The sequence below is a fragment of the Muntiacus reevesi genome, chromosome 5 (genome assembly GCF_963930625.1).
Source record: "Muntiacus reevesi chromosome 5, mMunRee1.1, whole genome shotgun sequence".
In the NCBI taxonomy this organism is placed as follows: Eukaryota; Metazoa; Chordata; class Mammalia; order Artiodactyla; family Cervidae; genus Muntiacus; species Muntiacus reevesi.
The window spans coordinates 98,384,366-98,405,739 of NC_089253.1; the positions used below are offsets into that span (position 1 = coordinate 98,384,366).

Consider the following 21,374-nt stretch of genomic DNA (forward strand, 5'->3'; position numbering starts at 1 on the left):
CCAGTGGCTCAATCATGGCACCTCGGGTTCATGGAGATGCTGCCTGGACCAGGGATCCTGGCCAGAGGCCCTGAGGTGATCTTCTGCCCGTTCTGGCTTCTTGACCCCTATTACCCTCTGACCAACAAATCTGTCACTCAAAGGCGTCTAAGTTCCTCTCCTAATTGACCCACTGAGTTAAAACTGGAAGTTGGTTACACTTGATGCTTTTCATAAAGAGGTATAACTTTACAGAAAAGCACAAAAATAAAGAATTTTGGGACAGGAATACTTGTGAGACTATGCAGCCTCTTAGTAATATTTCCCCCACAAATAACACAATAAATGTCTTATTGTGTAGAGGGGCAGACAGGGCTCATTAGCCTGATTTACAGATACACAGAGAGGTTCCAAACAGTCCAACATTATAAAGCTAATTAAAACCAGAGCTACAACTCAAATTCAAGACCATCTGTTTTTTCTTGGTCTAGTGCTCCTTCCTCTGAGTGTGCAAAAGCCCTCACCATATCCCAGAATCAATCTGCCCTGCCTGGGGTTGGGGCATAGATCACTGGGATCACAAAAGTCATTACTAGGGTGACTCCTGGTGGTCATTTCCAGAATTGCTGGTAAAAGGCAAGAAACAAAGCATGTGTCACCTGAGTCAATGTCCATCTTCTCCAGCCTCTCTGTGCTGAGTCCCCACCTCTGTTCTAAATAAGTGACCACAGCATGAAAGGATGCGGGTTGCTTATGCCAGGCTGTTCTTGCAGGTATCAGGTCAAATGCCTGAGAACAGAGCTATACCTGGAGCTATTTTCAGGTTCTGGCTTACCTGTATGCACATCTGTTGAGATGGGAGATGGAGGTGGTTAAGGGAGGACAGGGATGGAACAAACAGTAGTTTAGTCTTTAGTCCCATCTCAAGGTTTGCAAACAGACTATCTATCTGCCAGGCAGCTAAGGTAGGTTGGTTCTGTATAGAGCCATCTTTGCCAAATTTATGGATGAGAGAATGAGGCTGGAGCCCAATGAAATATCTACATACAGACTGGCTTATCAAAGCACCCATTGCCTAGCAGCAGGGCCCTGTGTAAAGTGAGCTTGGGAATAAACAAGCCAGACCTGCTCTCTGTAGCAGCAGGTTATGTGCCAAGGCCAAGTTGCGCAAAAGGCTAGATTTGAGCCAAATGCAATTCAGGAGGCCTTTAAAGAACACTTTCTGCAGGGTGGATTTCCCAGTGGCATTTTGACTGTCAAAGCCCCACTGGGAAGACAAAATATGGCCCTTGGGAAGGTCTTCTTATTTGAGGTGTGCTCAGATACTACGGGGTATCTGGCCCACAGTAAGAATGAATGGCAGTGCTGGCTGTAGGTATAACTCAGCAGTGACTCCTCAGAAAGACAATAATGTCAGAGGACCCTCTACCGGCCAAACCTTCCTTGCCTTGGTTCTGTCAGGACAGCCTTTATCACCAGAATTCTCTCCTGGGAACAAGAGAAGAACAGATTGCTTCCTTCAAGCCCCAGTGAAAACAGAATCCCAGTCCTGGAGTGGGATTCAGGCCCCCTTCCCATCCTCACTTGGCTTCGAGAGGCCCCAGCCAGCAGTCCTGTCACCCATACCACCAGGCTGAGGCAACTCATTTCAAGTTTAGTCTTAGCAATTAAGTGCTTTTCATTGTTATTGTAGATTTGAAAAAAAAATTGCTTCCATTATGATTACTAATATAGAAAATTACTGATTTTTATCAATTGATATTCTACCAGTACTGATACATACTTCTCATTATTAGTGTAATGGCTTTTCAGGTTATTCTCTTGAGGTTTTCCAGGTAGATAATCCCCACTGGCAAGTAACAGTTATTCTGTCTTCCTCTCCCACTATATCCACCTCATTTCTTTTTTATTATCCATCTCAGTGGTTAATAGAACAACATAAACCAAGTTTTTGAGAAAGCTTGTCTGTGCATTTGAAGACCTGACTCTGCTGTGTCTTTAGGACATGGCAGGGGAGCCCCATGGATTATTAACCACGTGATGGAACAAATATGAAAAGTGGTCCCCATACCCTGACCCCAGTGTTTCATGTTCGAGCCTTGATGTGGAGGCTTCCTGTCCTCAGACGCTTGACCCACCTGCCTTTGTTCACCGCCCCCATTCCTGGGAAGCCTGTCTCCCCACCAGTCATCAAGAGTTAGGTGGCTACTGACCTGCACCTCTTGGTAGCTGGGACCCAGTATACAATCAAAAAGTATGTGACTAAGTAAGCAAAGCAAACAAACTTAGAACAAATTCACTGGATGTCTCTCCAGAAGCAAAACATGCAAAAACTCCTGGAGATTAAAAAAAAAAAAAGTCTGGCTGATTCCAGGATGAAGGACCAAGAGCTGGTTCTACGGGGAAATGGGAGTGATGGTGGTGGTGAGATCCCGAGCTCGGAAGGTAGTCTGGGAGGAGACGCCCATGGTCCCAGACAGCCCACCACAGGTAAGCCCAGGCTGCTCAGCCCCCGTGGCCGACCCAGGCCCGCCTTCCTCTGGGTTTTCCTCGCCCTCCCGGACACAAGGAGCCAACAGGCCTCATTTCTTTCTCTCCCCACATCCATCTCTTCTTGCAAAAGGAAAGAACAGAACAGGAAATGCCTCCGCCAGAATGCTCCCTGGGTGGACGAGAGGAAACAGCGGGTAGGTCTTCACCCCTCCACCCCCACCCCTGAGGTTTCCAGGTGGGGCCCATGGTCCGGGCCCTGCGGCTGCTGGCCTTACGTTGCAGAGGGAGTGTGTCCGGTGTCGGGGGGAGTTGATGTCGCTTGGCGTGGACGACCGGTCGCCTTCGGCGGCAGATGCGTCGGAGATGACAGAGGGCTGCCGGGAGTGGCAGGGGCTTACCCTGACTGCTGGAAAGCAGGGACAGTTGGTGAGTGGGGGAGGGAGAGGATGTTCGTGCCTTCACTGCCTTGCAGGTTGTACAACCCATTATATAGATGGGAACACTGAGACATGTAAAAGAGACTTGCACCGCTCTCCGCCCCTCTATTCCACAGCCCCACACATCACCAGAGAACTGCTGCTGGCAAGAATCTCCAGTCCCTGGATTCAACAGGCCCCCTCCTAACCAGGATGAAGAGAAGAGGCAAAGTTTTCAGGCACCTTGGTGATGGGTTTTCACAATGCTCCTGCTGCCTGGATGTTACCTAGACCTGGTGCAATCCTAACAGCTGGTCAATACCAGCTTCCCAAGCAAGAAGTCTTGAAGCCACCATTGGCTCCCCCCTCTCTCTCACTCCCTCACCCCACAGCCAAACACAGCTTTAAATCTGGCCACTTCTCTCTAGCCCCACCACCACTACCCTAGCCCAGGTCACCACTGTCTCTTGCCTAGAAGACCATGGCAGTCTCCCAGATGGCCTCCACTCCTCACTGCAGTGAGAGCCAGGCAACCGGTCTCATTTTACCTGGGGGTAGAAATGCAGTCCTCCTTCAAGCGAAGGGATTCAGCCCTGCCCACCTCCACCCAGCCTCAGCTCATGTCACACCGGCTTTCGGATGGTGCCCGACATGCACTCTTTCCCTCCTGCCTCAGCCTTCCCTGGTCCCGCTGCCCATAAGGCACATTCTCATCCTTCAAATCTCAGCCTGACCTGAGAGAAACCTCTCCACACCCAATTATCAGCTCTCCCTACCGTCTTTTTTTCCCCATCAAAACACCTGCTTTCTGTTGATTTCTCTCCCTGAACTAAGATCTGTAATCATACTTTGTCAATTTAGTTACATGTGTTTTCTGTCTTCACACCTACAATGCCAGCTTGATGAGGGTGGGCATTCTGGGTGTCTTATACATGTCCAATTCCAGAACTCGTGGTACCTGGCATGTATAGGTGCTCAGTTAATAGCAGCTGAATGCCTGTAAGCCCACCAGAGTCCCCCGAGCAGATCGCTCTCCTGGCGGTTGGCGCTGGCCCTGAATGGAGGAAGCACTTGACAAGACTGAGGGCCTATGGTGTGCAGGCAGCGCCTCAGCAGTGAGGGCTACATTACTGAGAGGCGATCCTTGCTGCCAGGGGCCCTAAGGAGGAGAGGCGGTGGGGTGGGTGCCTTTGGAGTCAGAAGCTTGGGTTCCTAGCTAAGTTACAGCAGGACCCACAGGCTCCAGGAGCGAGCTGTCTCTGACCTGCACCTGTCACATAAATGCCACTCACAGGAGGGACAAAAAAATGGAGCCAAGTGTGCTGCAGATGTGCAGAGAGGTTTGGGGCTTGTACTGTAGCCGGTGGGTCTAGATGTTGACCAGAGGCTGAGCCCCTTTCCCCACCAGTGCCTGGAGCAAACACCCCTAACATTTATTTCTGACCTTCCCACACACCCAGTGATTATCTGGAGCTGTCAATCAAGGAACTCTCACTGTCTCCTCCGCCAAAGGATGCCCATGTGATCCAGACGGGGCGGATCAGTGTGTCCACTGTCTGACACTGTGATTGGTCCAGGGGTGGGCATATGACCTGGCTGGCCAATCAATGTAACCACTCTCTAGACACAGTGATTGGTTTGAATATAGGCATGTGACCCTGGCTGGCCAATCAGAGTCCATCTTTGGGATTTACTATACACAGAGAGAAAGATTTCTCTTAAGACTTTAGAGCTGCTGGGGCCCTACAAGCCAGAAGCTACTGGAGACTGTTTTCTGCTTTGTAGCAAGAAGTAGTCTAAAGATGAGGCCAAATGGAGGCAGGCAGAGCTGAGGGATGGAGCGTGTCAGACCCAGATATTGTCTGAACCTTGGTATCCAGCTACACTTGAGGTCCATCACTCTGATTTTTCAGTTACCCTGAGCCATGGCCTCTGCTCCCCCCCCGCCCCCCCGCCCCCCCCCCCCCCCCCCCAAAGCAGCTGCAGTGTGTAAAGAGGATGCTCGCCTCCTGAGATGCCTCCACAGCTGTGGCTGGGCTGGACTCACCTTGCCGGTCCGCGGGGTGGGGGGGATGTGAATGGTAGAGAGTCTGCTGGCTCTGTCGGATGGCTGCGGTCAGCGGGAGGTCTGCTTGCACCACCCACTCCTGGTTGCCATTAAGCACCGTCTCGCCAGGCATGGCGAGTGAATGCCGCTTGGGGACGTCCTTGGTCAGTGTGGCTAAGGACTGCTTGGCCTGGAGAGAGTCGGGGAACAGGAAGAAGACCATGTGATCAAGGGGACTCCTCTCTGCCTACTGCTGGGCCGTCACCCACCATCCTGAGAAAGCCAGGCATCTGACACACCAGGGCATGTCCAGCTCTGCACCACCTGCCAATCAGCACATCACCTGTGGTGTGCTCTGGGGTTAATCATCCTTTACTTCCTGCCAACACACAGTCAGACCACAAAGGGGGAGGGAGGACACACTTAGCACCCATTCTTTTGGTGTCTCTAAGGACCAGATGGGATTTGAATGAGATGGTAAGAAAGTGGTGTTTTGCCCTTTTTCCCTTGTGCTAAGTCACTTTAGTCATGTCCCACTCTTTGTGACCCCATGGACTGTAGCCCACCAGACTCCTCTGTCCATGGGAGTCTCCAGGCAAGAATACTAGAGTGGGTTACCATGCCCTCCTTATTCCTGACCCTTCTCCCGCTTACCTCCTCCCAAATTCAACCTGTGATGACCCCTTCGCAAGGTGCTGTGCAACACATGCTGGGAACAGGGCAGACCCTCAGCCTGGCTCTCAGGATTCCATGAGAACACGTGAGACACAAGGAAATCTGGGACACAGGTGTGGGGCTGAGCTTGGGCAGGTGATTATTCACCAATAATCAGACAGGTCTTCCTTTCTCTGTCTCATGGCTGAGGTCACAGAGCTTTGGGTTAGCTCCCCACCAGGGTATGGGGGGGTGGTCTTATTAGAAGTCATCCCAAATTATTCAGGGAAGAAAAAGGGTACATATTAGAAATGTATTAATGCCTAGTCTTCCCATCATAGTCAATTTCTGATTCCCCACTTACTCCCCAGGCTCATGCCAGGGGAGGGGCCCATGGGCTCGAACTGAGAACAGATGGCAGGGCCACCATGAGTGCTGGCTTTGCCCCTAATATGAACACAGATGAAATGGAAAGACTTCATCTCATCTTTTTCCTAGCTCCAGAACTTTCCATACCCAAGACCCTGGGCTCCTCCAGGCAGAGAAAGAGATTCCAGCTGAGAAATGAAGTCCTTGTCCTAAAGCCTGATACAGCCTCATCACACTGATCAGCTGTGTTATTTTAGATAAATCACTGCCTTCTCTGAGCCTCAGTTTCCCCATCTGTGTAATGAAAAGTTTGAACCAATCTTTAGTGTTCTCTCTAGCTTGGATATGCCAGGAGTCTATGAAATCACTTCCCTTCCACTGCCAGCCGCCAGGGAATATAAACCCCCTTGGCAGAGAGAGGCTGAGTTGAAGGAGTCAGCTTCTCATCCACTAGCCAGGTGATAATCTCCACCTGGTTTAGAAAACTATCATGTACTCAAGTGTACAGCCCTGGGTCTCAAGTAGGGAGTGCAGGATTAGCTGTGCTTGCCAGAAGATAAATCAGAACTCAGAGAGGTTAAGTAACTTCTCTAGGAGTGCACAGCAGGCACGATGTCAAAGTTGGGCCCCAAGCCTGGAAGCCCCATGGTTGTCTATGGCGCCCACCCTCCTCTGGGGCGAGGAAATAACTGGCACAAGTGATGCAGACTCTGAAGCCATGAGGCAGAGAGTGGGGTGTGGCTGGTCACCACAAGATCCCCAGCACCTGGCTTGGGGCTGGGCACAACGAGTGAAGCACTCAGGAAAACTGCAGAGGGAGTGGAAGCAGGTCTCTGCCACGTCCAGGCAGACAGCCCAGGAAATCTGCGCTGTTCAGTTACTACAGGAACAATGGAGCAATCCTTTCACCGAAGGAAGGAGCCAGGCTGGCTGTGTCTTGGAGCTGCCGTGTGCCTGCAGCAGGCCCACCAGCATCATGGGCGCGTTTCCTGGGCCACCGCGCCTCACTGGGGACCACATCTGCTCTCCCCCCAGGTGTTTGTGCACCTGGCCTCCCAGCCCTCCATCCTGGCTCCGCTCTGTGTAGTTGGCGGCCCCACTCCCTGGCTTCCTTCTGCCCGACCCAGCTTGGCTGCTGGACAGGTGGGCTCTGGTGGGAAGTGAGCGCCTGGTTAGCCTGCCATCAGTACTAACTGACTCTCAGCTCTGCCATCTTGCAAGTGTCCCCAGCCACGCACATGGGAAGCACAGGCAAGTCCAAGTCACCCCCTGAAATGAGCAGCCCCTTGAGGCAGCCCAGCAAGAGGCCCGGGCAAGACTGCTCTCCTGTCCCCGCCTGGCTTCCTTCTCCCAGGTGGAGCCTCACCTCTGTCTCGGCCTGAGAGCAGCACCTTCTAGGAATAACTCAGCAGGCAACTTGGCATTATTCCTGCCTGACAATGTGGAGGAGCCTACCTTTAGTCCTGTAGGATGGGGCGGGTCTATCTGTGAGTTCTGAGCACAGGAACCTGTCACAAACTGTCCACTCATGAGTTTATATCTCGAAGACTGAGCAAAACAGAGATGTGAACTGCAGATGAGGCATATAAAGTCTAACTTAAAATACTTGCATGTACACACACACACGCACGCACACACTCTCTCTCTCTCTCGATGCTGCACTGGATCATTTTTTCTTTTTTTTTTTGGTGGCAATCCACACATTTCTCTACTAATCTCCTCCACTGAATGCAGTTTAACACTAGGAGCTCACTCTTCTCTCTGAGCCTACACGCCTTGCTGGGCACCCTGAACCCACAGTTTTGAGCTCCTGGGAACTGGTGAATTGGCTCAAACACCCTCATGTGACGAAAGTCAGACAGAACACGGTGCAAACTCCATTTCTACTATTTGGCTTGCTGTGTAATCTGGAGCAAGTTACTCCACCACTCTGAGCCCCAGGGTCTTCAGGGTAAGATGGGGAACTCAGAGGGATCGTTATCTGTGAGTGCGCCCCCCCTGGAGTTGTGGGACAAGGAAGTCCAGTATAGCACCTTGGAGCCTGGGCTCTGGGATCCAACAGCCTGGATCTGAGCCCAGCTCTGCCACTTCCTAGCTGGGGGATCCTGAGAAAGGCCCCCTCGCCTGTGCCTTCACACCCTTGTCTGTCTGATGAGGAAACATGGTTGCTATGGAAAGCACTTGGCCTATGGTTTAATAAAAAAAAAGGCTCAATAAATGTCAGTGACTGTTATTATGAAACAGTTTCTACTTCACAAGTAGGAGTCAGACATGGAATAATTCACAGGAAGGCCCAGGATACTGTCTGGTTTGCTGTCCAACAGTAGCAGGCTGTTAGGATTATTTATGCCTCTTTGAGATTGGATAATCCAGGAAGCAGAAGGCAGGAGGAGTGTGGAGCCCTGCCCTCCTCCCCCTCAGGTTCCTAACTGCCTGAAGGCCAGGCTGTGTTTCCAGTCAGATAGTTGGCCTGAGGGGCTTCCCAAGTGGCACTGGTGGTAAAGAACCCAGCTGCCAATGCAGGAGACGTAAGAGACGTGGGTTTGATCCCTGGGTAGGGAAGATCCCCTGGAGGAGGGCATGCCAACCTACTCCAGTATTCTTGCCTGGAGAACCCCACAGACAGAGGGGCCTGGCAGGCCACAGTCCAGAGGGTTGTAGAGTCAGACACGACTTAAGCAACTTAGCATGCCAATTCAGGAGACATAAGAGGCATGGATTTGATCCCTGGGTGGGGAAGATCCCCTAGGGATATCTCTCTCCGCCAAAGCTTGGGAGGATTTCAGGGCAGGAACCTTTCAAGGAAACATGAGAAGGTCATACTCGGGTGGACTCCAGCTGCACGAATGCTGAGTATGCACTAAAGAGGCATCACGTTGGCTGCAAGAGGACTCGACGACTGTCTTCCTGGGCTTACTGTGACCCTGTCCCAGATCTCAGGATGTGGTGGCAGTGGGTCCAGTGTGGAGGCACCAGAATGAGCTGATAAGGCAATGCTGGGTCCACACCTTTTCCAAGCACGCCCCAGAGGGTGGAGAGAGGCCCTATGGGGGACAACGTCAGGCTTGGGCAGGCTCTGACCCTCATGTGTGGCTGGGGGGTCCAATGCTCGGAGCTGGCTGTGGGCAAGGGCTGGTCTGCTGGGCCAGAATGGCAGTGTTCCAGGGCTGGGAAGTGTGCTGTGTGGCCGGGCTGATTTCCTTTGAGGGAGGGAACCCAGAGGTGGTGTCCACCCAGTGGTGGCGCCAACCCAGAGCACAGCTGTTAAAAAAGGACCAAAACCACCCTGGTCCCCCTGCCACTCGACCCTGCCTCTCACTTGGTCCTCGCTGTGCCAGCCTTGCCTGGGGATGTGACAGCTGTCATTTTTTACATATGAAGGACTGAGGCCCAGGCCATTCCAGGTCACATGATGACCGGCTAGTAGACAGAACACGAGAATCCACAACTCTTCATCTCGGGGTGGCCAGAGGACAGGATGATTTCCAACATCAGTAAGAATAGCTAACGTCCACTGATGGTGGAAGGTGAGCCTGCCTTCATCCCTCATCACTGCACCTCCCAATCACCCCAGGAGAAAGGTCTTCTACACACGGACACAGGCTCAGAAAGTTAAGTTACTTGTCAAAGGTCACACGGCCAGAAAATGCAGGACCCAAACTGGGACCGTGTTAGAACTGACCAACCAGGGCGCAATGACAGACGCCGAGACGAGGGAATCCCACACTCCATTCTTGAGAAACATCCTGCTCTACAGAGGAGTGGTTCTCACCAGGGAGAATCCTCTCCCCATCCAGGGGTCTCTGGGAAATGTCTGGAGACTTTCCTGTAGTTGGGAGGTGCTCCTGGCGTCTAGTAGGTGGAGGCCAGGGATGGGTGGTGCTGCACAACCGACTGCACTGGATGGCCCCACCAGATTCTCTGACCCCAAATGTCAACAGTGTGGAGGGCGAGAAGCCTTGGTAACAGTGTACATAGTAAACTTAAGAATTGTTTCCTGTTTTGGAGAAGCAGCGTTGATACAAAACAACAAAAGTCTAGGCCACAGAGAACCAGGCTCCAGGGAACGGCCTTGCACCTGGGATGGGTCCGGGTGGGGGGGGGGGGGAGCCTGTGACCTCTGGGCTGGCAGCCCTGTCTCCAGCCTGCTCACCACTAAGAGGGGGTGTCTCCTCCAGGCCAGCACCTGGGCATCCTTTCAGAGGCCTCCCATCACAGAGCGTGAGGACTGCCGGACTCCCAGCTCTGCCTCTCAATTCTCTGGTCAGCTCTGGGTGAGCCTCCTGCATGCCAGACCTGTTTCCACATCTGTGAAATGGGCACAGTAAGAATATACAGCTCACTGGAGTGACTGCTAACAGCTATGGTTTCTTATTAGGGGGAGGAGAGTGTTCTGGGATTAGATAGTGGTGATGGTTGTACAACTTTGTGAACATACTAAAAACCACTAAATTGTACATCATAAAAGGATGAATTTTATGGTATGTGACTAGTATTGCAATAAAAGAGCATGCTGAACAGTTTTTAAATTACAAAACCACCACCACAGGGTGGCCTGTGGAGCCAGTGTGGCTGCGGAGGTGAAACTGCTCCTTGAGTGGGAATGCCTAGTTTGGCCAGGAGTTGTTATCAGGAGATGTCCCCTCCCCAAGGGTGGAAGCCTCAGGTGCCCATCACCAAACACCAAGAGAGGTATTCATTTCTTGGGAAGCTGTGTCTTTGTCTCTTTCTTACTCAAGTGAAGTGGCCCTTTTCAGCTGCATAGGGTATGTGGAGCTGGGTAGGGGAGGGATGATTCCTGATTTGGGACAGGGCCTGTTTGCCCCTCACCTGGCAGCTGCCTCAGGTCTTCAGTGTTGTGGGCAGGTCACTTAATGAAATGACCCATCACTGGTGCCAGAGCCAGAACTCCTAGAACAGGAGTAAGCAGGTGACCCCAGATGGGCCATTTGGATATCCTGTACTGGATCAGACTTTTAAAAACTGAAGTGAAACCCAGAGGACAAAGGGTTCAGGTTCATCCTCCTGGCAGGGGTCACTGAGCGGACCATTCCAGATGGACTCGTGGCTTCCCCACTGGCTGCAGCTGCCTTGGCTTTGGCCCGTTTCCAAGCTGACCCTCTGCTTCCCCACCGCACCTGTGAGCTCTTGACTTCCTTCCAGTGCATGCGGTGCACTCGAACTAGCCAGAGCTGCTTTCTGTTGCTTACAACGCAAGGACTTGGGGCGCACACGCAGGGAAAGTGCCTTCCATCTGCTCTCGACCTGGCCAGCAGTGCAGTGAGGGGAGCCAGACAGCACTGACTGGAGTCTTGGAGGCCTCCAGGCTGTGAAATTCTGCCATAGAGGGGACCTCCAGGCAAGCGGACACACCAACAACACGGGGGCTGTCATGGGCTGTGTTGATGTGACAGCAAACCCACCACCTTGAGCTGCAAATATTCACCTCTCTATTCACACTTAGCAGAGAGGTGTGAAACTGGCCAGAGGGAGGAGGCAAGAGCTTAAGTGCCACTGGCCTTAGGCTCTTAGAACCAAAGCAGGCTAAGTCACCCAGGCATGATGAGTGGAAGTAGAGATGAGCTGGCTCCTAGTCCTGAAAGACACCAGAGTTCCCCAGCATGCCTGCAGCTAGTGGTCCAAGGCCATGAGGACCCATCTGTCCATCCATAGGACACCAGGAAGACTTGGCAGAACAGCAGTCTCGTCTCACCCTGAGCCCCCTTCCTAGATCTACAACTTAAAAGGTTTTTGTCTAGTCTGTATGTGGCAGTAGGGCTGCCGGCACCACTGACCCCACTGGTGGGAAGATCCCAGACACCCAGGAGATGGAACTTCCTCTAGCCTGGGAAGCTCTCACCACTAGGGGTCAGCATTGGACATGGAGACCCAGGAGGCAGAGGGTGCGATTGGTCCCAGGAAGTGACCCATTGATCCTGACCTGCCCTGGGCAACCCCTGGTCCTGAAAGAAGTGACTATTTAAAACCTTCCCATTGTCATATCATCACTAATCATGTACAGGAGTGGCTAAGTGCTTCTCTTGCATTATTTCATTGAAACCCTCACCAGAGCCCTATAGAGTATATGCAGGCTCCTCTGTCCATGGAATTCTCCAGGCAAGAATATTGGAGTGGATTGTCATTTATTTCTCCAGGAAATCTTCCCGACCCAGGGATTGAACCCAGGTCTCCTGCACTGCAGGCAGATTCTTTACCGTCTGAGCCACTGGGGAAAGCCATGGAGTATATGCAGGTATCCCTACTGACACCCGAGGGAGCTGAGAGCCTGATGGGTGAAGGGTCCTGCCAAGGTCACACCGCTAGAAAGCAATGGGGGCTGTATTTGAACCCAGAACCCATGGCAGCAACCACTGTTAGCTGGCATCAGTGCTTTCCAGGAGAACGCTGAGTTCTGGCTAAGAGCCAGGTGGGGCTTCCCCAGGTCCTGTCCCAGGAATTCCCCTCCACACTCTCCTCCCACCCACCATTGCATTAAGCCTCTGGTAGTTTCAAGGCTGGAGAAGGGAATGGCAACCCACTCCAGTACTCTTGTCTGGAAAATTCCTTGGACGGAGGAGCCTGGTAAGCTGCAGTCCATGGGGTCGCTGGAAGTCGGACACGACTGAGGGACTTCACTTTCACTTTTCACGTTCATGCATTGCAGAAGGCAATGGCAACCCACTTCAGTACTCCTGTCTGGAGAATCCCAGGGACGGGGGACCCTGGTGGGCTGCCGTCTATGGGATCGCACAGAGTCGGACACGACTGAAGTGACTTAGCAGCAGCAACAGTTTCAAGGCCCTTTAAACCACGAGGTCCCTGGAGTTTCTCAAACACCTGGTGGGAAGGCAGGGTGGAATAAAGATCCTCACCTCCACTCCAGGACCAGATAAAGGTCACGGAAGCTCAGAGAAGTTCAGTGAGCAGCCCAAGGTCACACAGGAGAAGGCAGAACAGAACTCTAGGGCTCTAGACCTTGGTTCTATTGCCTGACCAAGCTTGAAAACACCACCTAGACTCTATCTTCACAGGCAGGGCGCACATCTCTGAGGAAAACAGTGTTTGGAAGTATTCTGAAGGATGTTTTAAGTTAGAAAAAAATAACATTTTTTTCCCTTGAGGATCCAAGCAATAAGACGATAGTGTGGAAAAATAGGGAAAAAAAGGATATAGAAGCCACTTCTGATCTTACTACCCAGAGATAACCATTATTAATTTTTTGGTGTTTTTCCTCCCAAATGTTAGTGGATGGTCTCCCAGCATTCCCACAGGCCTGGCCCCTGGCAGGCAGATGGAAGGCTGTGTGGTTGATATGAAAAAAAGCAGAGAGAGCATCCCAGGGCCCGCCCCCTGCCTTAGTCCCGCCCCTCCAGACTCCCACCTAAACCCACTGGCATGCCTTGTCTCCTAGCACCTCCTGCTCCCAGAACACGACACCACTTCCGGCAGGTACCACCCCCCCGCCCCCCCCAGCCTGTGTGGGCGAAGGGGCGGGGTCTCACCATGGCCAGCTCCGCCTCCAGCTCCTTCATCCGGTTGTCCTTGAGGTCCAGCTGGGAGCGCAGTGCTGTGGCGTGGTCCGTGGCCTCCTTGGCTTGGCGCCGAAGCTCCCACTTCTCACGTTCCAGCAGGTCCTTCTCCTTAGCCAGAGCTTTCACAGCATCCTCGCTTTCCTACGGGGAGAGGCCACCATTACCAGGCGCATGGATGGGGCCAACCTTTGGCCAGAAGATGCCCAGAGGCCCTTGACCCCTGGACTAGCAGAATGTGTGGGGGTGGGGGTGGGGGGTCCCCCATGCTCGGGCCCTGGAGGAAGAAAGCCCTGGGTTCAAGCCGGTCTCTGCCACACACTAGCTGGGAGACTGGAACAGAAATAAACCATTAGTAGATGCTCAGCCATTGTTTCTTCAGTGGATAAACGAGCAAATGAATGTCATGGATAAGTTCTTTTAACTCAAGTCTTCGTTTCTCCATATTTGAAATGGGGGCAGGGAATCAACACTACTCCTATCAAAGAACTGTTATAAAGATTAAATGACTGCACATGAAGGAAATAGTTAAACGGAGTCTAATAAAAGGGTCAACAGTGGGTTTGGGCTTGGTCCTCTGTTCTGTTGTTTGGTAATGTGTGTGTCACGGGAAAACAGTGACAGAGGAGACATCTACAGCCCGGCCACCTGGGCTGCCATGGGGCCCTGTCACCATCCTACAAGGTCACAGCTGATGACGGGACAAGTTGGACCCCCAGCTAGCTGTGGTGTCTGACTGCAGGACAGTCCTCTGCTGTTCACCCTGGGCCCTGCTCCCCGCGGGTGTATCTTCATGGCCTGTTTTCTCCGTGATGCTGAGGGGAGGGCCATGGGCTCCAGCTATGCTGGTCCAGGAAATCCAGCAGACAAGGAATAGCTGGCTGGATCAGAGGACCTGACCTCTGTTGGCAAGGGCCAAATCTCATGATCCTGGGCATCTTTCCCTTCCAGAGAAAGGGTCCCAGCCAGGGGCCCTGCCTACCCAACCACCTACAGTCTTTTCACCCGCTAAATTGGGAGCCAAACTCAAGGTCTCTGTGTAGCCTGGATCCGAGCTGGGAGTGGCCATCCTGTCTTGTCTAACAGCCCTGCAGCCAAAGGCCTGACTTCCAGATGGTCAGAGACCAAGAGGCCGAGGGAGACATCTGGCCCTTCCTCTGTGGCTGTCACAGAGCTGGAGTTGTGGCTTAGGATCCAGGGAAGGAGAGAGTCTGGGTCGAATTCTGGCTCTGAAGAACAAGTTGCAATGACTGCTGTGCCTCAGTTTCCTCATCTGTTACATGGGATCATATCACCTATCTTGAGGGTATTACCATGAGGACCGGATGAGATAATCCAAATTCAGAGTTTAGCAGGGCACTGGGCACATGGCAGGGCTTCCCGGGTGGCGGCTAGTGGTAAAGAACCCGCCAGCCAATGCAGGAGACTTAAAGAGATGTGGGTTCGATCCCTGGGTCGGGAAGATCCCCTGGAGGAGGGCATGGCCATCCACTCCAGTATTGTTGACTGGAGCATCTCATGGACAGAGGAGCCTGACAGGCTACAGTCCATGGGGTCCCAAAGAGTTGGACATGACTGAAGCGACTTAGCAGGGCACACAGCAGGTGCTCACTCATTCATTCGGGATGCTCCTCAAATGTCTTCTTCAGGAGGCCTTTCCTGACCATCCATCTAAGAGAGCGGCCCCAGCCCTTCCCACCCTGTTTCTTATACCGGTACCTGACAATGTCATTCAACCAATATCCATGGATGCCACCAGCAGGCGCAAATCAGACAAAGTCTCTGTGCCCACGGAGCTTACACTGAAAAGCCCTTCTGCATGCTCTAGCTCATCAGCAGAAGTCAGGGTCCCAGAGCAGCAGCCAAGAAACACTGCTGAGTAAAAGGAAGAGTGCGCGGCAGTTGCTGTGACCGACTCTGAAGGCCATCACAGGACAGCTCTCCCAGCCTGGGTGCAGGGAGGACACGAGTGTCTGTGTTACTCGCCCCTGGCTTCTCAGTAGAGTCTAGAGCAGGTGGGGTGTGTGTTGGGGGATGATTTCTTCTAGGACTGTCTCCTGGGGTCAGGATGCCTGGGTGTGAGTCTCTGTTCCATCCATGGCAAGCTGTGACACATGGAGCAAGTGATGTCAACTTCCCCAAACCTCAACCTCCTCGTGTGTGACCCAGTGACACATCACATCTCCAGAGTGATGGTCAGAAGAAACTGGTAATGCAGGATGCAAAGTAACATGAACTTCCCTGGTGGTCCAGTGGTTAAGAATCCATCTTGTAATGCAGGGGGCAGGGGTTCAACCCCTGGTGGGAGAACTAAGATTCCACATGCCACGGGGCAACTAAACCTGCATGCCTCAACTAAGACCCAATGTAGCCAAATAAATATGTTTTTTAAAAAAGATGCAAAGTGACAGACGGCACTATTGTAAAATGTACTGTTAGGTTCTGGAAGCAGGCTCTCCAATGCAGGGAGGCGCTCCACCACCAGTACTTATTTCTCCTTTCTTTTCCTTTTTGAAGCTGTCTTCAGGTGGGGTCAGTGCAACAGGTGACAAGTATGGCCCGCTGAGTCACATGATGACCAGCCAGCTCTTTCCCCAGAAGCTGGGGACCATGTCCCAGCATCCATCCTCAGGCCCTAGCAGCAAGCCTAGTCATGGACTATCCCATGCTATGAAGTGTGTGGATCAGGACCACTGAGAACTGGTTGGTGTACAGAGACTGCCTACCACACATCCCCCAATTAAAAAGAAGGTCCACTAGAACCCTCAGGATCAGCTTTGTCTCCGTGTCTCTTTGCTGTCCCTAGCCCCACTAGTTGTGGACAGACAGGAGGTTCAGGCTATGTGTGTGGTGGAGGGGGGGGATAGTTTGGAGGTTGTAGGTGCTTTCTGCCTCAGTAAAGACTCTGACATCCATGACCACACCCCCGGCAGGAGTGCAGGGCTCAGTAACAACTGTCATGGAATGTTCTGCACGCATGTCAAGTACGGTGCTGAGGGTTTCAGCTGCATTATTATATTTAAACAACCACCTGTGAGGCAGGGACTATGATCATCCCCATTTTACAGATAAGTAAACCGAGGCCATAGAGGTAAAATAACCTCTGCAGCCCCACAAATAGTGTGGTGGAGGTTCTCAATCCTTGCTAGCAACAAAGGCAGGAAAGGAACTGGAGAACTGCCCAAGGGGCTGGAACCTGATGGGGGTCAGGGTGGCTGAAATTTGTGAAGGTAGGACTTAGCCTGATGGTGTGGGGCCTCAGATGTCAAGCTGGGAGCTGAGGTCCCTCTGGGCAGCTGGGAGCTGAGCCCCAGCAGCCGGAGCTCACGGGACAGAAGAAGTAGGGGCACGATGAGGAGAGGGCTTTAGGGGAAGACAGGCCTGGCCAGGGGGTAATGGCAAGGTGGTCTGTTTTGACCTTGCCACCCAAGATCTCTCTAGGCCCAGCCACTGCCCAGCTTGCTGAGACCTTCCTCAGTTGTGTTTATGGAGAATCCCCTAGTCCCCCTCCAAACCACGGACCTGTGACAGGGAATATGCCTCTGGCATAGCTTCCCGGGATGTTGCAATTCTGTGAACATTCTGGTTGGGCCCCAGATTGCTCATTTCTAAGCAGCCTGTGCCTGTGCTGACCTTTCCTGCCCATCCCCTCCCCTCCCAGCCCCCACCCCCAGTTCAGAGAGCTGGGCTCCTGTTACCGGCTCTGGGTGAGGCCTGCAGGGGTGTCCCTGGGAGAGCTGGGTGAGCCGTGGCAGACTGAGTGGCTCGGCATCAAGAGGGTTGGGCACCTGAGGTTCCATTCATCCTGTTCATGGGGATATTTTTTCTTGCACATAAAATGCAAGCCATTAAAAAAAATAAATTGCAAGATCTTTGACGAGGTGGAATAAAACCAGAATTTGTGGTTTTAGCATCTCTAAACTATCCCTAAATATACGGCCCTGGGTCAGTTACTGGACCCTCTGGCACCTCAGTCCTCCCATCTGTAAAGTGGGGTTGCATTCAACAATGGTTAAGTATCATCTCAGTGTTGCTGGGCTTCCCTGGTGGCTCAGATGGTAAAGACTCTGTCAATTAAGGAGACCTGGGTTCAGTCCCTGGGTTGGGAAGATGCCCTGAAGGAGCAAACAGCAACCCACTCTAGTATTCTTGCCTGGGAAACCCCATGGACAGAGGAGCCTGGTGGGCTACATCCCATTGGATCGCAAAAGAGTCGGACATGACTTAGGGACTAAACAACAACAGCTCCCCATAACATAGGATAGCAGTTTAAAAAATTGAGTGTTTTCCAAATTCTGTTTTTCTGAATGATTCTGTAGGGTCTTGTGAAGTTATCCCATGAGACTGACACTGATGCTCAGTGGTGACCATCTATGCCTGTCCGGGGCTGCTGCAGCCGCAAGGCTTCAGCTTCACACCACACCTTTCTTCTTGCTGGACTTAGGAGATGCCCCCAGTTACCTGTGACTTAAGAAAAACAGCACCACACTAGAGGAAGGTGGCTCCCCACGGGGATTTTATTCGCAAGTATCAGCACAATTGTAAAAATGAATTTGATGCCCCAGTTGAAAGATATTAATAGAAGAAATGCTTGTTATTAAAACCCCAGGTCGGTCACAGTGCCACCACCAGGCACAGTACACCTCTCACAGCTCGTGGGGGTGGCTGTGACCTCTCCTCCCTGGTTTGCCTTGGGTTGCCTTGTAAACAGTGAATCTCGAAAGTAACTCATTTGTTCATCTATACAGGTATGGAGCAGTGTGGGAGGCCAATGCGGGCCAAGTGTTATGCAAATGAGCACCAGAGCCTAAATGCCTGGGTTTGTATCCTGCTTCCCCGCTTCACATAACTGTGTGACCCTGCATGAGCGACTTGGCCTACGTCTCAGTTTTCACCTCTGTAAAATGGGGCTAACCGCGACAATCATACTGCATAGGGTTGCTGGAAAAATACCAGATGTAAAGAGATTACGACAATGCCTGCATACCGTAAGTCCTCCTGCATCAGGTGGTGATAGGTGGCTTCTGAAGATGGCCATTGTCACAGTCATTGTCAGAGTGTGTGAAATGGCCCTTTCTTTTTGATCCTCCTAGCCTTTTATCATAAGCATCACATGCCTTTTCTTATTTATCTATTTATTTACACCACATGGTTTGCAGGATCTTAGTTCCCTGACCAGGGATCAAACCCAGACTAGAGCAGTGAAAGTGTGAAAGTGCCAAGTCCTAATCACTGGACCACCAGGGAATTCCCACCTCTTTGCTTTTCAGATCTGGCTCTATCCTCCTTCAAGGTGCCTGTACTCTGGAAATACTTTCCCCACCCTGTGTTCCTAGATCCTCTGGGACCCTCGAAACTCCCCAGAAGGTCCTGTCTGGGGTGGTTCTTGCTTTTTTACCGAGACTCTCCCTTTCTCCTGGAGGCAGGGTCCATGACTGGGGTCTGTGTGAGGCCAGCTAGGACCTACTGTGAGAAACACTCTCATTAGCTCAAACTCAAAGAATGGACTTGGAGACACAAGGTGTAGGGGGAAGCCAGGCTTTAATGATGGTCTTGCAAGGTGGAGTGTCTGGTGGGCAGGAACACCCAGAGTTGTTACACAGAGCAAGTTATCCTAGTGTACAAGTCCCTCCCTCAGTTCCTCATTGGCTGAGTACTATGGGGTGAACGATCTTCTTGGACATTGCCTAGGTTTGTTCCCTCCCTCTTTATGGGCTGGCCCCTCCCTGACATCCCTGCAAAGAGATCAAACCAGTCAATCCTAAAGGAAATCAACCCTGAATATTCATTGGAAGGACTGATGCTGAAGCTGAAGCTCCAATACTTTGGCCACCTGATGCAAAGAACCGACTCATTAGAAAAGACCCTGATGCTGGGAAAGATTCAAGGCAGGAGGAGAAGGTGCGACAGAGGATGAGATGGTTGGATGGCATCACTGACTCAGTGGACTGAGTTTGAGCAAGCTCCAGGAGATGGTGAAGGAGAGGAAAGCCTGGCGTGCTGCAGTCCATGGGGTTGCAAAGAGTCAGACACGACTGAGTGACTGAACAGCCTCCCTGACATCTTGTTTCCTCCTTTCCTGCACACCTATTTACATTCTTATGTTTTGAATTTACCAATAGGATGAGCCTGGTGAAACCCTATTGCTATTCTTATGTTTTAAGTTCACCAATACAATGAACCCGTGTGAAAATCCTAGGCATCCCACTCTCCCTTTGTTTGCCCGGACTTTCTGCTTTTCTAAGCCTTATGGCTATCGGCTATTACATCAGCAAGCTGTCATTCAAAGCTAGCTATTCTTGAAAATAGACCACTTTGTCTCTTTTCTCACACTGCTCCTGCCCGGCCAGGGGCTTCCTGACAGTGGGCGGCCATGTGCTTCTCTGAGTTTGCCAGGGGGACCATCACCAGTCTACGGTGGATGAGGGGCCCATAGAAGGGCCCTGAAACCCACTGTGGAATTTCCATGATCAAATGCCTGACTCTGAACCCTCAGAGGTGATGGTGGTAAAAACAACAACAACAACAGCAGCAACCATTCCCCTCCCCCCACCACCGCCGTGTGCTCTGTGTACCAGAAGCTTCAGGCTGGCAAGGCTGGGCTCCAGTACTTGCTATCATTATCCCAGTTTTAAGGATGAGGCCACTTGGCTAGTGACTGGCAGAGGTGAGATTCTAAACCTTATCTGGTCTTAACCTCTGCATTACCCTGCCTTCAGGGCCAAGTGTGATGGTTAATTTTATGTGTCAACTTCACTGGACCATGGGGTGTTCAGATTTTCGGCTAAACATTATTTCTGGGTGTGTCTGCGATGCTGTTTCAGATGAGATTAAGATCTAATGGGTGGACCCAGTGGATGGCCCTCCCCCATGTGAGTGGGCATCATCCAGTCCTTTTGAGGCCTGAGTAGAAAGTGGAGGAAGGACGAAACTGCCCTCCCTGCCTGAGAGCTGAACTGGGGATGGGTCTCCTCCTGCCCTTGGGTGGAACTACAGCTCGGCTCTCAGGCCTCTGGACTCCGACTGGATGATGCCACTGGCTTTCCTGGATCTCCAGCTGGTAGATGGCAGATCATGGGACTTGTCGGCCTCCGTGATCATGTGGGACAATTCCTTCTAATAAATCACACACACACACTCTCTCTCTCTCTGTATATATATATACATCTATCTATCTATCTATCTATCTATCTATCTATCTATCTATCTGTCTGTCTATCTGTCTGTCTGTCTATCTATCTGTATCACTTCCCTGGAGAACACTGACTAACACACAAGGAAGCTGATGACCCGAGGACAAGTGGGGTCAAGGACGAGGACAGCCTGGGGCCTTCCCCTCGCCCTTGGGGACAGCACCTCCCTGGACGCAGGCTTCACCGTGGGCTGATTCTCTGGCCCCTACCCTGTGTCACCTCCCCTCAAACAAGGATGACTGTGTTTCCCTGTTGATGGGCACAGGGCCACTTGAGCAAAGGTTTTCTATGTCTCACCTACTGAAGAAAGATCAGGCTCTTGGGACCTACTACAGGTGCTTCAGCTAGGAAAGGAGAATGGACAGAGGTGGACTCAGAGAGGCAGGTAGTCCTATTGTCCGAATGACTGTGTCCCACCAAAATTCATATGTTGAAATCCCAGGGCCTCCCCTAATGGTCCAGTGGCTAAGACTCCACACTCCCAATGCAGGGGGCCTGAGTTCAATCCCTGGTCAGAGGCCTAGATCCCACATTCCACAATTAAAGATCCTGCATGCCACAACTAAGACCTGGCACAGCCAAATAAATAAATACTTAAAAAAGAGAGAGAGAGAGAGAAAGAATCCTAATGTGATTATTTTAGGAGGTGGGACCTCTGGGAAGTGCTTAGGTCATGAGGGTGGAGCCCTCATGA

General features: G+C 51.9%; 1 protein-coding gene across 3 annotated transcripts in view; it reads right to left on the reverse strand.

Moving 5' to 3' along the window:
- KAZN (kazrin, periplakin interacting protein) overlaps nucleotides 1–21,374 on the reverse strand; it is a 963,882-nt gene that overhangs the window by 60,254 nt on the left and 882,254 nt on the right. For all 3 annotated transcript variants that reach the window (XM_065936048.1, XM_065936045.1, XM_065936046.1), the window contains 3 exons: nucleotides 13,461–13,631; nucleotides 4,936–5,125; nucleotides 2,748–2,878 (listed from right to left, as the gene is read on the reverse strand). In XM_065936048.1, coding sequence (XP_065792120.1) covers nucleotides 2,748–2,878; nucleotides 4,936–5,125; nucleotides 13,461–13,631 — 492 coding nt within the window. The remainder of the gene's footprint in view (nucleotides 1–2,747; nucleotides 2,879–4,935; nucleotides 5,126–13,460; nucleotides 13,632–21,374) is intronic.